Source organism: Carassius carassius, chromosome 40 (assembly GCF_963082965.1).
Source record: "Carassius carassius chromosome 40, fCarCar2.1, whole genome shotgun sequence".
Lineage (NCBI taxonomy): Eukaryota > Metazoa > Chordata > Actinopteri > Cypriniformes > Cyprinidae > Carassius > Carassius carassius.
Genome location: NC_081794.1, coordinates 15,806,855 through 15,826,464, shown reverse-complemented (window position 1 = coordinate 15,826,464; position 19,610 = coordinate 15,806,855). Strand labels below are relative to the sequence as shown.

Here is a 19,610-nt window from a genome sequence, read left to right as displayed (position 1 = left end):
GGAGGAGTTTGTTAAAGTAGGAGGATTCTTGAACATGTACGCAACATGTAGCTCGAGGAACACATACTTTTGCCACACCCACTTCTGAAACCCATCAGACAATTTTTTGCCAGTTCTGGCGCATGTGCAAAGTTTCAGGAGCATGTTTAGGCCTTCAATGTGCAATTCCCTTAGAAAAAAAAACCGCAATGCCAATAGTGTCCTCACACCATTGGCGCTTAGGCTCTAATAAAAATGCATGCCACAATGTTGGGACAGCACTTGATACCGGATATAAAAATAATGTGTCCTCATCCAGACCCAGTTGAGAACTGCCCTAATGTACTAACCTCACTCCAAAGTCACTACCATGATGGTTCAGCTAGTACTCCGATATTACATCAGTCAGATTCACACAAGTTTTTTTTTGCACCAATTATACTGAACTGAAAATAAGGTTATACAGAACATAAATTAACCAAATCATGCAACATTTTGGTTCACATACTGTTCCAGAACAACATTTTTAAAAGAAACAACATTTGTTTCAAACAAAGTGTATCATTCATTTTGACCACATTATGAACCTTACAGAATATGTATAGCAATATGTAGAACAAACTACTGGCACCAGTGGTCTCATCTGTCTACATAGGATTACGGTGCTTTTTGGAAAAACAACCCAGGATAGAGGTTACAGAACATCATTATACATAAAAAGGGAACTTGTATCTACAGACAATATTGATTAAGGTTAAAGATATTGACAGCAAAATCAGCTAATACCTAGGATTGTGCAGACCATCCTTCTAACACCCTCAGTGTTAACTTAAGCTACCACAGTGAATGGAAGTGTCGTAGACCTATTCCTTTAAAAAAATAATAATAATAAAATCAACAAAAATGCAGGTTATTCAATTTTTTAATAGGACTTCCAAATGCACCTACACTGTCAGGCAATAAGGGTGCAAAAAATCTTCTTTGGGAGTACAAGGGCTCAAAATAGCGTCAAAATACAGACTACTAATAAGGTACTATGCAACCTTTCATGGTAAAGGCACACAGGTATCCATCTGATGGTGTAAGAGAAAAAATCATTCAGACTCAACAGAACATTACCCTTAATAAAACCCTTTGAAATAACTATTCAAGTTTCCCCAACTTAAACTGGTTGTCACCAGCTGCAGAACACCAAGGTCTTTGGACACTATTGAACATGCTACACATCACACGAAAAACAAGAGACCGCCTCTATCCGCCTTTGACAGCACTACATTACGCATTTTCATACAACACGGCTGCACTGTAACATAATGAGCGCTGGACAGCTGGCTGGAACCAAACTACCGCGTACAGACAGACAAACCTCCGGGCTTTTAAGAAAATTGATTAGTATACGCGACGCACTCCAAAACACTCACCGGTGCTCATTGTTATCCGCAGACCTTCCCAGAGTGCAATGTCATGTATGTCTCTAGATCGTCATTTACGCCGAACCATCAACGCGCATCTTTCCACCGCCCGGCGCACAAGTGCTCGAGTCAACGTGGTAATAAAATAAAAAATAAAAAAAGCCCTCGCACCTCCAACTGAAGAAAAGTCGTCGTTATATGCTCTAGAGCCGCTAATAAACGTAGTGCGCAGCGTTGCAGGCGCTCGAAGGAGCGGGGTGTTGCCGTATGTCTGTGATGCGCGTGTGCGTATTTGCCTCAGCACCATTCCTGCACGAGACGCACTGTTACAGCGGGCCTCTGGGAAATGGAGTTTATGTGCGCGAATCAAACTCAAGATCAGTCACCGCAATAATCAGCAAAACGAAAGAACATCTATTAATATTCGACTCATTTTAAAGCAAAACTTGCCACCCAAAAGGGAGCATTTACTTTTATATTGTCCCAAGAAAGAAAACACTCGGATATCAGGTGGCCCACAAAAAGCATACACTCAACACTTAATAGCCACCATTAGTCGAAGCACAAACAGTGTGGGACAAGTTATGCAAATGTAGTGACGCCACATTCAAAGCAACACTAATAATCAGATATTAATATACGAACGGCATGTAAATGTATGGCTTAAAAATATAGTTAAACGTACATTTAAATGGCTGCACTTAGAAAGTGTTGTAATTTTAGCTTATATTTTCCATTATTTACTGTCTTTATGTATAGTTTAATTTTAGTACATCAAGCTAAAGTGAGAAATGGCTGAAATTGGTTTTATTATTTCAGTTCATTTTAGTAAAATGTGCATAAGCAAATTGACGCCATCTAGTGTTGAGCTAAATCAGTTTGTAAGTCTATTCGATTCATGCAAGAAACCCTACATGAGATTGACAACCACTAACATGGCAATCAAACTGAATGAGACCAAATTAAATAACCACTTTATTTAAATCTCTTTACAATAGTTTTACATTTAAAAATATATATTAATCTTCAAATATCAGCGGGTGTTATTGAGACCCACTTTGTTACACAGATAGTCCATTAGGTCCTGCCAACAAAAGTCACGTCTTAGGTTACATTTCAGGGTCTCTTTAAGCACATGAGATTATGCAGGTTTTAAACCGCTCACCTTGATTTTTCGCATCTGATGCACAGCTGCATCATCTAACAACTCAACATTGATGTCATCCTTATTGTCTTCAGAAAGGAACAGTGTCTTTCGAAGGTGGAAAATAACCATTATTGAATGTTATACTGAGCCAAAAGAAACATAGATACTATAATGCACTCACTTCTCCATGGGAAGTTACGATTGTGGCTGTCGCCATCTCATCACCAACGGAGCGACTTGTTTGTCTGTTTGTCAAAAAATAAAATACACAAACCTTTAGCAAAAACCCACACCACAAGAAACTTACTGGTAAAACCACAAAAGTTAGGAAATATGACCTGAATTTACCCAACCCCAATGCCTGATCACCCATTTTGACAACCCGTCCTTGGGTTCTTTTTGCACTGACCGTTGAAGCACATCTGTCAAAGAGAGAGGAGCGATCAAAACTTTAGGAAACAGCCTAACATGTACAAAATCAATTTAACCCCCTGGTATTCATCACTTAGGCAATCACAATCCTCAGCAGTCAGAACAGACTAAAGATGAGACTAAGATTAATGGAAAATTTACTACATTGCATTTTAATTTCAATTCTTTAACATTGTTTTTTTTGAGGGGATTGTGCTGAACTGCAAAATATTCAGTATGCACAATTTCTTAAAAAAAATAAAGCCACAAAAATAAGATTTACAATTATATACACACACAGGTGCTGGTCATATAATTAGAATATCATCAAAAAGTTGATTTCAATAATTCCATTCAGAAAGTGAAACTTGTATATTATATTTATTCATTACACACAGACTGATACATTTCAAATGTTTCTTTTAATTTGGGAAAATCCTGAATTCAGTATCTCAAAATTAGAATATAACTTAAGACCAATACAAAGAAAGGGTTTTTTAGAAATCTTGGCCAACTAAAATGTATGAACATTAAAAATAGGAGCATGTATAGCACTTAATCCTTCGTTGGGGCTCCTTTTGCCTGAATTACTGCAGCAATGCGGCGTGGCATGGAGTCGATCAGTCTGTGGCACTGCTCAAGTGTTATGAGAGCCCAGGTTGCTCTGATAGTGGCCTTCAGCTCTTCTGCATTGTTGGGTCTCATATCGCATCTTACGCTTCCCAATACCCCATTGATTTTCTATCATGCCATTTTCTTGTAGGTGCCAAGTCCTGTTGGAAAATGAAATCTGCATCTCCATAAAGTTGGACCAGTGGACCTACACCAGCAGATGATACGGCACCCCAAACCACCACTGACTGGGATAACTTTACACTGGACCTCAAGCAACGTGGATTGTGCGACTCATCTCTTCCTCTAGTCTCTGGGACCCTGATATCCAAAGGAAATGCAAAATTTACTTTTCATCAGAGAATATAACTTTGGACCACTCAGCAGCAGTCCAGTCCTTTTTGTCTTTAACCCAGGTGAGACACTTCTGACGTGGTCTGTTGTTCAATAGTGGATTGACACAAGGAATGCGACAGCTGAAACCCATGTCTTTCATACATCTGTGCGTAGTGGTTCTTGAAGCACTGACTCCAGCTGCAGACCACTCTTTGTGAATCTCCCCCACATTTTTGAATGGGTTTTGTTTCACAATCCTCTCCAGGGTGCGGTTATCTCTATTGCTTGTACACTTTCTACCACATCTTTTCCTTCCCTTCGCCGCTCTATTAAATGTGCTTGGACAAAGAGCTCTGTGAACAGCCAGACTCTTTTGCAATGACCTTTTGTGTCTTGCCCTCCTTGTGCAAGGTGTCAATGGTCTTCTTTTGGACAACTGTAAAGTCAGCAGTCCTACCCATGATTATGTAGCCTACAGAACTAGACTGAGAGACCATTTAAAAGGCTTTGCAGGTGTTTTGAGTTAATTAGCTGATTAGAGTGTGGCACCAGGTGTCTTCAATATTGAACCTTTTCACAATATTCTAATTTTCTGAGATACTGCATTTGGGATTCTTTAGTTGTCAGTTATAATAATCAAAATTAAAAGAAATGAACATTTTATTATATAAAAACAGTATACAGGACTATACAAGTCATCGTTTTCAGAAAAAATTTGGTTTTGCATTTGTATATTCACATTATCAAAGACTACTTCATTGTGACTGATTTGTAGATTGTACAGTTCCAATGAAGGAATAAATTCAAAACAAACAGCCATCTAAAATAACCAGGTTAAATACAATGTAAAGTTTACCTCAGACTTCCAGTGCTCTTACTGTTGTGCAGGGTCTTCTTAGTGGGTTTCTGTGACAGCAAAGCTCAGAAGTAAGATTTAAATTAAGCACCCACAAATATGACGTAACAAATGGGGGGTCAGTACCTTTGGGCCTTCAACTGGAGCAGTCTTGTTTTGACCTGATGACCTTTGTTGGCCTACTGTGACACTCAAACCTAAAATAAATTAAAGCGACCCTTAAAAGGAATTAAGGTTACATTAAAAGAAATGCTTTATTAAAAAAAAAAAAAAAAAATTTTTAATTAAACCTTTTTTGCTTTGCTTTCGAGATAAGGGTTTCTGAATTTCCGGGGACGCACACTAAACGAAGAAAAAGACAGAAAGCATCCACCGGTACTGATGTAAGTGTTGCGGCTACCTGAAGAGAACACCAGAGGGCAGCAAAATCATTTTACCTTGAGCGCCATAGTGACCTCCCCCACAGAAGTGTCATCATCTGAAACACATTAGAGAATATAAATAATAAAAACCACCAAGACAGGACAAACAGGCTCTATAATTGTCGTACCATTCATTAGGTCTTTTATCAGCGTGGTGTGGAGCGACTGGGGCATTTTCATCAGTTCTATTTTGAAGACTCGGTCCACAGTGGCCAGTAATTTGTTCAGATTAGCCTCCATTTCATTTATCCGGTCCTGGGCTGTTCCCATGCAAGTAAAAGATTGGGTTCGTTAATATATAAAATCATAAAAGAGCATATATTGATTGTCATACGTGACTGACCTTCCTTCTCAAACTGCTGTATAAACAGCTCCTTTCTTTTAGTAAGTCTAATTTTCTGGTCATAGTTGTGCAGCCCGTCAGGCTGACCGTCAGAGTCCTGACTGACTTTTCTAGTTCTTCGTGAAGCCATGTTAATAACAAGAAAACAGAACTTCAGAACTTTTTATAAATAGGACAAAACTCGGAGCAGGTGTTCACCAATTACCCTCTTCTGTTTTAACAGCGAGGGTTCACTAGCGCCATTTACTGGCCTGGATATGCGCTTAGATTTATCTCAAACCGTGGCACTACTTTGCTTGTAAACTGTTTCCATGGGGTGATTTTCCCAAGTGGGTCAAAGGTTTGAAATATTGCATTAAATACATTTGACTGAAATGCTTGTATTGAAACATTTTGATATGGACTTCTACATTAATTGTCCCCTCCTGAAGGAATGACCTGCCCAATTCAATCACGAACGAATCAGAAACGGCTGAAAATACATCCTTTTTAATCTTTATTTAAGTCTAGCACTCTCTAGTCTATTTCTATTCTAACTACTTGTTTTATTTAAAAAAGAAAGGAGCATTTAAAACTAGCATTCTTTCTCTATTATTTCTGCTTATTTTCTTATTTATTATAAACAATGACCTTCTAACACAAGCATTATCTATTCTTTCTCTGTTCTATTGACTTGTTTTATTTATTTATTTTTAAATTAGCCTCTAAAACTAGCATTCCCTGTTCTTTTTCTATTCTATCTTCTTGATTTAATTGTATTTATTCTAAAAACAAAACAAGCAAACAAACAAAAAACCTTGTTATGTATACGTTACGTATGCTACGTAGGCGAAGCCCCACCCCCTGTCCCGCCCACTGCCCTCTTTTTGGAAAACTGACCAAAATAGTTTTTTTTCATATAATTTAGATTTTATATTTATTTCAGTTATAATAAATCAATAAAGAAATGTTACAGTGAAAAAAATCCCAGTTTACTGAGACACCCTACGCTGCATGCGCACATCAATACAGCGTTATTTTTTTTTTACACTGTAGAGCAATAATTACTATTTTTTTCATTATTGTAAGGAGTAGGTTAAGGGTTTGTAGGTGTAGAGTTAATAAAACACGATCTAATTTAGGCGACGATACGCGACGTCATATGTGTGCGACACATTTAGATGTCTAACTTACTACAGCAGCCTCCTGTCAAACATGCGAGAGTTGTTTTGATTCTCACATGTGAGGTTTCTGGCAAATATGAGTAAAATAATGGATGATGCCGTGGATAGTGGCGGAATAGAAGTTATTATTCAGAATGAAATGGACAAAACTGCACCACGGTGTCCACATGGTATGAGATCAATTATACGTTTATTTCTGGCGTGTCAATTATTCTAAAATGTAATTAATACCATATGTTTTCATCGACACGTGCTTTTCCCAGGACCTGCTCTGTTGTTCGAGAAAACTGACTTTGGAGAAGAGAAAGGAAGGAGGTTTTACGCGTGCTCTGCTTGTCGGGACAGAAAAGACTGCAACTTTTTTCAGTGGGCAGACGAAAAGGTTAACTAGGACTAACATTGTATTTATTGTCTTACCAATTTTAATGTAACAGTTTACAAAGGTTTTTTCATGAAATACTAAAAATTGTACAAGCAAACTTATATTTGAAAAAAAATATAAGACGAATATATTAAATCCTGTAAAGCCTGACATGAAATAATGAAAATAATAATAATACATGAAAAAAATAAGTGTAATACAGCTTTGATTTTTTTTAATACATTAGAAAGTTTAACCCTGTTTAATTCAATATTTTTCTTTCTGCGCAAAATATAAATATCATAGGCTACATTTTTACCATGATTTACAAAAACCAGCTACTGAAATGTAATTCGGTGTTACAATAACAATCTTGTTATCTTCTTTACCACAAGAATCAGTTCACAACATATTAAAGACTATTTAATTTTACCCCAAATACTACTTATTACTACTTAAAACAACGTAATTTTACATTTTTAAACTATGCCACTATCCCATTTTGGCCATTTGTCAATAATACATTTTCAATGCAATACAATTTAGTATGCTCACTTCTTCTTTTATATACTTTAATACGTACAGGTCAGAATAAGTATGTTGTTTAAAATTTTCCATAAACATAAATTTTACAATGGATGACAATGGAATTATTTCACCCACATTTTTACATTTTATTCTCCCAAAACTCAATTGAAACCATAAAAGTACACATTTTACTTGCATTTAATGTGTTGTCTATGTATATAAAACCACTTTTGTAAAAATTTATTTTGATGTGGACATTAAAATATCTTAAAAGATAAAAAATCTAAAAGTTATGAAAGAATAAAAGAATAAAAAATTTTTTGTATCAATCAGGAAACAGAAGACACGTAGTAGATTGTGTACACCAGGTTTTTCAGCAAGGTTTAAAAACTTGTGTACCAAATATAATACAGTAAGCTTTATAGGGTTAATAAAATAATCTAAAACATATGACAGCTGAACACAAGCATGTAAGACATAATACAACAAAAATGAAACCTTAATCAAATAAGACAAAAAACATATGTATGAATACTAGTTTTTCATTCACTTTATGCATTTAATTTATGCTTCAGATATCTGAGGCAAGGATTCTTGCCAGAGAAGATCAAAACCGCTCCAAGATGCCTCCTTTCAGTCATCGGGAATACAGCTCTAGGTAAATAACTTTTATTTTAAAAACTTCACTCATCAAATCAAATACCGGCATGTCTGTTTACAGAAAGAGGAAATGACTGAAAATTGAAACAAAAACAGATTGAAACTGAAAAATACTAAAATACTATGACTCAACAAAATCTTTCATATGTGTACATTTGTTTCTTCTTCAGATTTAGAGAGTTTGTTTCTCTCCCGCTGGAGCAGAGAAGGTTCTGTGTGGACTGTCAGCTGCTGATTCTTCCCGAGGAACGGGTGAATCATGCGAAACACAAGGCCCTTTCTGAGGACACCACTGTGCAGCGATTGAAAAGGCCCAGTCTACTTCTGTGTCCTCTAGATAACAAGAAGAGTAATGCACAGTATCTGTTTGGAGATCGGAGCTGTCATTTCCTCCTGGACATGCTCTTGGGGTTAGGCTTCCAGAAAATTCTCTGTGTTGGGACACCACGGTAAGTGTAAGCAGTTAATGCTATACACATTTCGGTAGCACTTTATTTTACAGTCCTGTTCCTCATGTACATACTATGTACTTATTATAGTAATTACAATAACTATGTAATAACTAGGTACTAACCCTGAACTTACCCCTAAACCTAACCCTACCCCATGTAGTTACCTTGTATTACCAGAACTTTCTTAGATAAATACTCTGTAAGTACACTATAAGTACATGTTAGTACACGTACTGTAAAATAAAGTGCAACCCACATTTCTATATTTTAAAAATCTTAAAGTGTGTGCAGTTATTTTCCTATCAGTAAATGCCTTTCCACATTGAGCACGATGCGAAAAAGCGAGGCGAATCGCATACGAACGGTGTCGATATTATTCGCCTTCTGCTAATTCACGCCTTCACGCTAGGAGCGCCAACCAACAAAACATTTTTCCTCAGATATGTATCTCATAAATGGATTTAACATCATCCACTGCTCAATAAACAGCGTTAAATTAAGATAAACAAGGTTCTACACCAGAAACAAATTATCTATAATGCTTATAAGAATAGGCTACATCAGTGGTTTTCAACCTGTGGGCCGGTGGTATTGCAGGTGGGCCGCCAAATTACTATTAAAAGAAATAATAATATTGTTAATATATGTAAAAATGTCTAAGTCATAACATAATTTCATATATACATAATTAAAAATAATTTTTTTAACAAAAAACGCCTACCGTGAGAACAGAACAGACTGGTCATATGCCTAACTCCAGGATTACACACTGTGATGCGCCTTTTTTCCGAGCCCATGTTAACAGATCAGAGCGTTCAAACTGCACGCGGTAAAAGGCTAGAAATAAAAACGTGCGAAAATAATTAATATCTAGCACATGAGCATTGAGAGAGAGTGCACAGGACGCAGTTTAAGTGAGAGGAGACACGTTTTAAGTGCACAAACTCTCTCCGCGTGTGAGCAGCGTGTATCTGAGCAAACACGTCTGGTTTTGTGACAGAGCAAAGGAAATCTGCGTGCGAAAAGAGAGATTTGCGCTCGTGCATTATTTTAATGTGCTTTCGCGTTACATTTACGCGCTCTCGCTGCTGACTGCATACACATACTATATAAGCACTGCAAACAGAGTACGTGTGAACCTGTATAATGTATAACAAATCTATTTCAACTCCTGAGGCACCGCTACAATTAATGAGCTCTATGAACAATACATGGCAAAAAGGCAAAAAAAAAGTCTCTGGACACGGGATTTATTTATTTATATATTTTTTGCCATAAGTCTATACATTTTGTTACACCTTTACTGTAGTGATTATTTTGACTTATGTCTGTTCTAGAGACGTTACAACTTTTTGATAAAGCTCTAATTGGTTTTCTTTTGGAAATATGTTTCAAATTAATCCTGAATGCATTCAACCACTGGGCTACATATTATACAGGCTAAAATATAATTCGAAGTACAAGCTACACTTGAAAATGTATGTAATTATTAATGTATTTACTTACCCTCTTTAAACCATCATCGAGTGCTTGTAATACTGTAACTTCCAATTTTGGTCTATAGTTGATTTTGATTAATAAGCAGACACATGCACTCTTTGTATGCTTAATAACGGTACACTGCTAATATTTATCATAAACATAATTTATTGCTATAAAAATACCATGAGATGCATACAAAACACATACAGAAAATATATTGTCATAATCATGTTTATTTGGTTTCATATTTCATATGTAGAAAGAGTGAACACGCTTTGACTCATAACACTCGCGCATGTGGAAGGAAACGGACAGTGCTCTACAGATCACATAATTCAGTGGACAATTAAAAGAAATTTTATTCTGCATAAAGAACATGTTAGAATAAATCTGTTCTCAAATAGCAACGATAAAAAGAACTCCGCATCCACTCTCTTCTCTTATCCGGGATACTCTTCTTCTGTTTGTTTACATAGTTTTTCGAAACAGCGCCACCACTTTGCCTTGTAGTGCAACAGCAGCTGCTCCAGTCATGTGATCCTAGCTCAAATCTTATTGGACGACCCATGTTTTTGCTTTGCAAAATGAAAAGATTTGTCGGACTGGCTCGAAAGAAAACCTTTGCATTTTTGGTGCGCGGTCTATGTAAAAGCATCCTTGCATTTTTTGGCGATTCATCGCGTCCGATATTCATTTAGCTTTTTCGCGCTCATTGTGGAATTTCAAAGGCCTATTGGCAAAATATGCAATGTGTACAATCGATAAAATATCTCCATTCTCCACATTTTAACTTTATAATTGAAGATTCTCTTTTACACATTGACAGATTACATGAGGTGATTAAGTTGCGGAATATGGAGGGCAAGAGTCTGAAAATGAAGAGTTTATTGCTGGATATTGATTACAGGTAAACACAATACAACATCATTCGGTTACACTTTATTTTAAGGTGACCTTGTTACAGTTTAATTATACATTTAAGAACTGTTTAATATTAATTAATGGGGTGGTTGTTTGCATTTTCTCTTTTTTAACGTTAGTTAGTGTGTAATGTTGCTGTTTGAGCATAAACAATATCTGCAAAGTTACGAAGCTGAAAGTTCAATGCTTTTAAAATTCTGGCATTTTAATGCCGACAAAAAACGGTTGATAGGGACTACAAGAAGTTACTTCCCGGGTTCGTGACACCACCAAACCCAGATAAACCCCGCCTCCAGGAAAAGGCGGTAAAGGGGACGAGGCCATACTGCACTGCTTTAGAGAAAAGGGAGGTACACATAAAAAATCTATTCATATATGAATCGCAATTCTGTCTTCTAACGATTCTAATGGATTCACAAGTTTTAAAATCAATGTTCTAAAGCAGCGGTTCTCAAACCTGTTCCTCCCCTTGCTCTGCACATGCTCTGCATCTCTCTCTCTCTCTCTCTCTCTCTCTCTCTCTCATTCAGCTTAGCTCCAGCAATGAACTGTTACAATTATACACTTATTTTCATAGCTATGGGAAGCATTAAACATCAATGTGCATGCAGTTGCCATACTTTATTAAAGCTTTATTCAGGTTAAAACCATGTATTAAAAGCTAACATAAGCAGTAGCATTTACAAATAACAGTGTGTCTAAAAGTATGAGACAACAACAAACAAAAAACATTGGCCTACCATTAAAAGCTGAGCTTGCACAGGTTCTGCACGATCCTCTTCAATAATATCCTCTGCTTCTCAATCAGGCTCAAACTGATAAACGATATTAACGAAGCCGCTGTTTACAATATAAACTCTGCACATGCCGCTGAGGTTAGTGGCGAGATGTTTAAATGTGCGCTAGATGCAGTTTAGCCAATCAGAACAAACTGGGTTAACCTAACCAATCAGAGCACATCACCTGTTTCTGAGTGAGGGGCTTCATATTATAAGGAAATGATCAGGGGGTTTCTCAGAGAAGGAACAGTGCGGTGTGGAATAAAGGTAAATTATGTGGAAATTAACACGTTAGACTGCACCCCATAAACACAATCAAGCCTAGAGAAAAAAAACAGTGAACCACCCCCTTAAACAACATGTACTTACTATATGGTTAGGGTTTGGTTTAGGGTTACTTGAATGTAATTATGCATCATTTATTGTGATTATAATAGTAAGTACATGTAACAAGGACACCTTAAAATAAAGTGTTACCCATAATTCTTTGCAAATACAAGGTTAAATAGCCACATAGAATTAATTTCTGTTAAGAGGGTACACCAGACTTTTTGAGTATTTTATGTGGAATTTATTTTTATTTATTTGAATATACACTACACTCTATTTTTACATTGTTTTGCATAAGGTAGAAAAGTTGACCGTTCCTCCAGTTTACCTTGATAACCTTTGCTTTTTTGGTACAAGACATAGGCTTATATATTATATGCTTGCACTATTAATAACTGTTAATGCTCATAAAGATTGCCCTTTATCTAAGAAATATAATATACGTTACCGTTCAAACTTTTTTTTTTTTTTTAAGTCTTTTAAAAAAAAATTAACGATGTTATTCAGTAAAGATTAAATAATCAAAAGTGTCAGTAATGTTCTAAAACAATGTAACAAAAGATCTCTGCTTGAAATAAATACTGTTTATTAATTTAATTGTTTTTATCATGGCTAATAATAACTAAAGATTGAGATCGCATATTTCCATATGATCATGGCCTTTGTCTTTGTGTGAAAAAAAGCGGAAGGCAGGGTAGAGAGGCTCAGTAAACTGATGATGTGCTCTTTCAAACACAGCGGTTTGCACTGCTGAAAAATCTTGTAGCGTTCTCATAGTCTCAGCATCATAAAACACCAGACGGCCCTTCTGATACTTTACAAACACCCCTATTCTGTTGGGTGCTGCCCGAGCTGCTGTGACGGGTAGTGCCACATGTCGATCGTTGTGCCAGGCCATGAGATGCCCATTCTGAAACTCAAGACTCCACGAGCACCTGTTCCTTCCGAGCTTGGCACCTTTGTCGCGTCCTCTCCTCTGTAGGCTGCCATAAGCCACGCCCACAGCCCATGATGGACAGCAGTGCACATCTACCTCCCAGTAGTGCTGCCCAGATGTGATAGCAACAGAGCCCAAGGCGCAGTATAATTGATCAAACCTCAGAGGCTCATTGGGAATGCAGCGATCCTCTGAGGAAAGGCACAGGCCCCGTCCTTCTGAGGTCAGCTTGATCTGTTTGTGACAGCTCTGTTTGTCAATCGACACATTGAAGGAGTCTGTCAAGATCAAATGCAAGAATATTCAGAAACACCTTATTTACTTACAGCATATTCTGATCATTTCTTGTTGTCCATTAGCTAATCCTTTCAATACAGCATGATATATGGAATATATAATACAGTCTAAAAAATTATGCAAACACATAAATTATCTATATTTTTAAATATAGTATGTAGGATATACACTACTGTTCAACAGTTTGAGATCAGTATATTTTAATATTTAATATTATTTAATATTTTAATATAATTCAGAAAAGCAGAATATTCTGAATTATATTAAAATATTAAATAATTCTTAATTATTAACATTTCTGGGGGGGGGGGAATAATTATATATATTTTCTTCAACATTCTTTGAAAAGTATTTATATATATATATATTTAATAGAAATTTTGTAAAATTAAAAATGCCCCTACTGTCACTTTTGGTCTTATATATATATATATATATATATATATATATATATATATATATATAATTTATTTATTTATTTTTAATCCTACTGACCCCAAACTTTTGAACAGTGTGCGTGTGTGTGTGTATGTATATATGTATATATATATATATATATATATATATATATATATATATATATACACATACACTCACGCACATGATTTGTATAATATATTTTTAAATATAAATATTTATAGGATATATTTAGCATTAACTTGATTTATGGGCTTTAGGGGCTGATAGTGTTTTGTACCCAGAAGCAGGCTCTTTCGTTGGAGCTGGGCTTTCAGATCTTTTGAGATTTTCCTAAGAACCTTCATGAGCTTATGGATCCTTTCTTCATTCATTTTTATCTCCCCTTCAGCTGGGTCCAGTTTCTTACGACAGCTAGCCAATCTAGTTAAATATACATCAGAATCAAACGTACAGCATGTTTGCTATCAAACAGAACATGGTAAGGCATGTAAGTAATATCTATTTATATTTGTATCAAGAACCCATCATACAATCCACTATTCATGAAATAGAAAAATATGGCCTCACGTAAAATCCTCAGGAAACGGCTGAAAGCAGAGAGAACATGCAGAAGAAAATATATGTGATCCATACATTTTATTACAACGACATGAAATGCATGTTTTATCCTTAATGGTTACCTGCTTCATGGACTCTGCTGGGCTCTGTTGAGCTGATTGAATAGCACTGATGTGTTTCTGCAGGAGACTGAGGTGTTGATTCCAGTCTTGAAGGATTCGGTTTAGTTTACTGCTGGTCTCCCGGCGGTCTTGCTCTATCATGTCCAGAACAGCCTTCTCATCCTCCTGCAGAGCCATATGTAGCTCCTCGAAGCACTCCTGTACCTGCTGCTTCATCGCCTCTGAACTCGTCTTCAGCAGAGATGGATGATTCATTAGTTATTTAACTTTTATAATAGTTCTCTGTCAGGTAGACATTCAGTATAGTTTCTGGGCTTATTATTTTTTTTATTCAAAAGATACTTTTTTCCTGCTTCTGGTCAAGCCCTTCATGCCAAGCAGCAGTCATATAGATCACTTTTTACCATCAAATCAAATTCCCAAAAGGGTTTTGCTTACATTCAGGTTTGCTTGCCGCTTTTTAATTGATTCCAGATGGGACTCTGTTTTTTTCCTCTCCTTCTTCAAGTCATCCAACCAGACAGGCAGCTGCTTACATGAAATTTTTTAATTAAATATTTGTTTACTGCACACTATTACTATATATATATATATATATATATATATATATATATGAATAAATGAGTATGTTTATTCACCAAGGGTGCATTTAACTGATTAAATGCATAATACAATACAAATTATATTTGTATATTACAGCTTTTATTAACACTGATAATAAGAAAATTTGCTGAGCAGAAATCTGCATATTAGAGTGATTTCTAAAGGATCATATGACACAGATGACTGAAGTAATAGCTGCTGGAAATTCAACTTTGGCATCACAGAAATAAATAAATAAATAAATAAAAATGGAACAGTTACTTCAAATTGTAATAACATTTCACAATATAATTGTTTTCACTGTTACACTTGTTTTCAGTTTCACTTGTATACAGTGATACACAATGAGCATAAGGCTTTAAAAAAAAAGCAAAAAATCCTTAAACATTTAAAAAAATCTTACCAACCCCAAATTTTTGAATATTAATGAAAGTCTTAAACTTGCTTTTCATTGTTGGAGCACATGTTCAAACTCAATAACAACTATAAGAGTATTCCTAGAGTAGATTTCTGGCGTGACCACATTCTTATGTTTTATTTGTCTGGCAGGTTAGAAAATCTGTCATTACCTCGGAGGGTTTCGGAGAGTTGGCTCCAGTTCTCCTGATCAGTTTTGGAGAGCGTGGGAAGGGCTGGGTAACTTGTGTCCCTGAACGAGCCTCGGTAACCAGACAGAAGGAACTTATTTCCTCTGATAAAGGCCGAAAGTCTTCCTCCGCCATCTCTCCAATCTCCTCTGAGCCAATGTGAAACAAAAAACATCACAAACATCACTCTAGTAGCTTTTAGTGATCATTTTGTCAATATATACAGCTGTAGAATAAGTAAAAATGTAGAAAATGCTCTAAATTAGCTGGTTTTCTCAGAGGACTTTGAAAGTAGTTTCTTCTGACTTCTTGCTAATGCATAAAATGTCAGAGCAAGCCAAGCCTTTACTAGAACACACAGAATGCCTAAAGTTGCATTTCTCCATATCTCCATAGCCCAAAGCAAGGAACTGAACATTTTAATCGTAATCGTACTTTCTAGCAGCTTGCACTTCTGTCTTAACATTGGCACAATATCAAGTCACACACTTATTTGTACAGTTGTGTTCTTTGTAACTGAAATATGTAGTAACAAAACTTACCTAATAGATGGATAAGAGAATTAGTAAATGTGTTTAGTTGTTGTCGTCTTCATGCGAGCACTGCTATGTTCATCTGTGGAATGTGTTAAAAAAGGTGTGTAGCCCCTTTTAACAAGTCAAAGCCTGTGTTTGTGCACACTTTTGCAATGTTTTATATCTGGCAGGACTATGTCTGCTCAATTCCAGACTTGTTGACCTGCTGCAGGGTTTGGAAGTAGCAGCAGATTGTGGTTTTTATTTAGCTGTTCTGAAATGCATGTTGACACTTGCATTGCATGCATTTTGCAAGCATCAACCTCTTTATTTTTTTGCCCTCTTAGGTACTGTCAGTTTTACGGGCAGGATGAGTTCTGCCGCTATAATATGTTCAACCATCACTTTTTTGATGATGAGGTAAAAGAAAAAAAAAAACCTCCTTTGACGTCAAATGTGGTCAACTGTAGTACATTCTGATAAGTCATGATACGCTGTTTTGCAGGAAGCGGTCACGTTTTTTCAAGGCTTTCTGCGTGAGGAGGAAGGAGCCAAGGTAGTCATGATAACAGACCCCCCATTCGGAGGCCTAGTGAAGCCACTAGCCAACAGTTTCTCTCAGATGTCAATCACCTGGAGAATTCAGAATAAAGGTTTGAGGAATGCTTTCCTAAGCCATAAAGGACTTACTTTTGATGACTTGTACTTGTGTATGTTTTACTTTAAAAGAAAATGCATTAATACATTTTCAACAGTTTACCAAAAAATTCAAATTCTGCCATTATCCACTCAACTTCAATTTTGACTTTCAATGGGGTTTTTTCTTCAGTGGAAGATGAAAGTAAAAATTGTGTTCACACAAAGCTATCATATGGCTTTGAATTACTTCTTTGCATACTTGAAACTCTCAGTTTCCATCTATTTATTGTAATTACCAGAGAGACCAGCACAATTGCACAGTTTTTCCTTTTATATTCAATGGAAGAAATAAAGTCATACAGGTTTGGAACGGCATGAGGGTGAGCAAGTGACTCAGACACTTCATAATCACTAATAATAAACACTGTTATCATTGTTATCGGTCGTTGTTGATTTTTAGTAAGCGATGCAGGTCAGATGCCAATGATCTGGATCTTCCCTTACTTCTTTGAGTCCCGTATCCTGGAGTGTTTTCCCTCCTTCTCTATGCTGGATTACCAGGTATTATAGGAATATTGTGTTATAAAGATGTTAATAAATATAAGAATACATTTACAGGGTATTATAGTCCTGTTATTCTTCATTCTCAGGTTGATTATGATAACCATCCTCTATATAAACACGGAAAGACAGGCCGTAAGCAGTCACCTGTTCGACTTTTCACCAATCTGAGCCCCAAAGATATCGCTCTACCAGAGGATGAAGGTTACAGGTGCACAAAAATAATGCATTCTGAGTTTTTGATTTGAAAGAGACACATAAAAAAATTCTTAAAAATGCTATTTTTTAAATAGTTAGCAAACGTTACAAATAAGCAATGACTATCAAAATACATGTCAGTATTTTATTTATTTATTTTTAAAGGGCTTTTTGAGATATATATAAAGCTTTTGATTGCATAGGATTAAAAATGCACTTAATCTTTTTTTTTTTTTTTTTTTATACAAATAGTTATAAATGCTGTTATAAACTGCTTTAAGGTGGTTTAACATTTACAACTTTTTTTTTTTTCAATCCTTCTCAGATTTTGTAGTGTTTGTGAGAGGTATGTGTCAGCAGGAAACAAACACTGCCCAAAGTGTGACACGTGCCCATCTAAGGTGAATGCTCATTTCTTAGTCAATGTATGAAAATAGATGTAGATTAACTAACATTTACTTATTTCTCTCACAGGATGGGCGAGAATGGAAGCACTGTGATGAATGTGGACGGTGTGTGAAGCCTTGTAAGCAGATTTGTATTCATTTAAACTGATGTTTCCTAATGTGTTTATTTCTCACTCTCTTACCACTTTCTTTCTGCTTTTATTCTCTCTCCAGCGTGGCATCATTGTTCCTCATGTGGTCACTGTGCTCTCCCTGATCACCCTTGTGGTCAGAGCCAAACTGGCTGTTTCAACTGTGGCAGCCAAAAACACAAACTTAGAGCCTGTCCTAAGAAACACAATAAACGGCGAGTATAAACCAGGGTTATTATAGGTAACTTAAACACACACAAAAAAAGTAGCTTGAAGAATATTAAACATTTACTGAAATAACACACCCGCACACACACACACACACATATATATATATATATATATGTATATATATGTATATATATGTGTATATATATATATGTATATATATGTGTATATATATATATATATATATATATATATATATATATATATATATATATATATATAAAACGTATTTCCATTAGTTTCCAAGGCAGCATTTCTTACTTTGTCTAAAGGTAAAAACACAAAATTACTATTTATTTTAGTATATATATATATATATATATATATATATATATATATTATTCTAAAAAAAATTAAACGTTTTTCAGAATAATCAGTCAAGATGGTATGCCAACAATACTGTGGTAACATGTTTCTACAGGACTTTCACTTAATATGATGATTTCTGCACTCAAACAAACTGTTTTCTCAGGTCTATTTAATACTTATATGATTCCCTTACATGTTTTGCCAACAGACTGATTGTGCCGGGTGGCCGTGGTGCTCCAGGACTGTTAAAACACACTGCTGGCAAATCCACAACTAAGAACAAGAGGAGATGAACAGATGCATGATCTTGCTCATGCACGGTGCATTACAGGATGGGTTTTTGGCTGCTGAAAATTGCATCATGATAACAAACAGTGAGATCACAGAGTGTGAAACAGCTAACCTACATCTATACAAGAAGGTTGTTGTGTATGTACAGCCATAGTTGATTTCTTGCATCCTGTTTTTTTGTCGAATGCTCATCCTACACTGCAACTTTCTCAGTAAAATTTAAACGTGGGAACAAACATCATCCTTGGTCTGGAGTAATGTTTCAGAGAAGTTTTGTTCCAGTTTATCTTTCTCAAACAGTGACAATCTGTGGATAAAATCTTTGAATAAAACTACTGTATTACTGGAATGAATGTAATTTTTGGCACTTTAACACTATTTCGATAGTCCACTTTAGACATTCTACTAACATAAGCTTTGCAACTACATGTCAACTAGCAATCATTAGAGTAGTAGTAGATTGTCTGCTTAATATCTTGTAACACTTTATTTTCATGGGTCCACAACATACACACAACATACAGACTACTTTACAAGTATACAACTTATTCTACAACCCGATTCCAAAAAAGTTGGGACACTGTACAAATTATAGATAACATCAAATGTTGAA

The 19,610-nt window shown here is 35.8% G+C and overlaps 4 protein-coding genes across 5 annotated transcripts in view; 1 reads left to right on the top strand and 3 right to left on the bottom strand.

Moving 5' to 3' along the window:
- Nucleotides 1-1,666, bottom strand: part of ablim2 (actin binding LIM protein family, member 2) — a 79,108-nt gene extending 77,442 nt beyond the window's left edge. The window contains exon 1 of the mRNA XM_059532193.1: nucleotides 1,401-1,666. Within this exon, the coding sequence (XP_059388176.1) occupies nucleotides 1,401-1,410 (10 nt within the window). The 5' untranslated portion in view covers nucleotides 1,411-1,666. The remainder of the gene's footprint in view (nucleotides 1-1,400) is intronic.
- Nucleotides 1,667-2,353: 687 nt separating this feature from the next.
- Nucleotides 2,354-5,677, bottom strand: cdca9 (cell division cycle associated 9). Its single transcript, XM_059533021.1, has 10 exons — nucleotides 5,519-5,677; nucleotides 5,304-5,435; nucleotides 5,191-5,231; nucleotides 5,044-5,095; nucleotides 4,880-4,950; nucleotides 4,754-4,803; nucleotides 2,877-2,960; nucleotides 2,720-2,783; nucleotides 2,557-2,643; nucleotides 2,354-2,475 (listed from the first exon to the last, which is right to left on the bottom strand). The coding sequence occupies exons 1-10, from the start codon at nucleotides 5,646-5,648 to the stop codon at nucleotides 2,425-2,427; spliced, it is 762 nt and encodes a 253-aa protein (XP_059389004.1). The 5' UTR covers nucleotides 5,649-5,677; the 3' UTR covers nucleotides 2,354-2,424.
- Nucleotides 5,678-6,649: 972 nt separating this feature from the next.
- Nucleotides 6,650-19,346, top strand: zcchc4 (zinc finger, CCHC domain containing 4). Its single transcript, XM_059532189.1, has 13 exons — nucleotides 6,650-6,851; nucleotides 6,945-7,063; nucleotides 8,146-8,228; nucleotides 8,401-8,679; nucleotides 10,991-11,071; nucleotides 16,581-16,653; nucleotides 16,739-16,886; nucleotides 17,333-17,433; nucleotides 17,523-17,644; nucleotides 17,957-18,032; nucleotides 18,106-18,157; nucleotides 18,252-18,384; nucleotides 18,915-19,346. Exons 1-13 carry the CDS (start codon nucleotides 6,758-6,760, stop codon nucleotides 18,997-18,999), a joined length of 1,446 nt encoding a protein of 481 aa, XP_059388172.1. The 5' UTR covers nucleotides 6,650-6,757; the 3' UTR covers nucleotides 19,000-19,346.
- On the bottom strand, nucleotides 12,479-18,339 carry si:dkey-219e21.4 (tripartite motif-containing protein 14). Of its 2 annotated transcripts, XM_059532191.1 has the most exons (7): nucleotides 18,221-18,339; nucleotides 15,701-16,333; nucleotides 14,967-15,056; nucleotides 14,529-14,759; nucleotides 14,416-14,435; nucleotides 14,126-14,268; nucleotides 12,479-13,409 (listed from the first exon to the last, which is right to left on the bottom strand). In XM_059532191.1, the coding sequence occupies exons 2-7, from the start codon at nucleotides 15,851-15,853 to the stop codon at nucleotides 12,817-12,819; spliced, it is 1,230 nt and encodes a 409-aa protein (XP_059388174.1). In that variant the 5' UTR covers nucleotides 15,854-16,333; nucleotides 18,221-18,339; the 3' UTR covers nucleotides 12,479-12,816. The 2 variants fall into 2 exon arrangements, with proteins under 2 accessions (XP_059388174.1, XP_059388173.1); XM_059532190.1 differs by lacking the exon at nucleotides 18,221-18,339 and having other exon boundaries at nucleotides 15,701-16,650.
- Nucleotides 19,347-19,610: the final 264 nt, after the last annotated feature.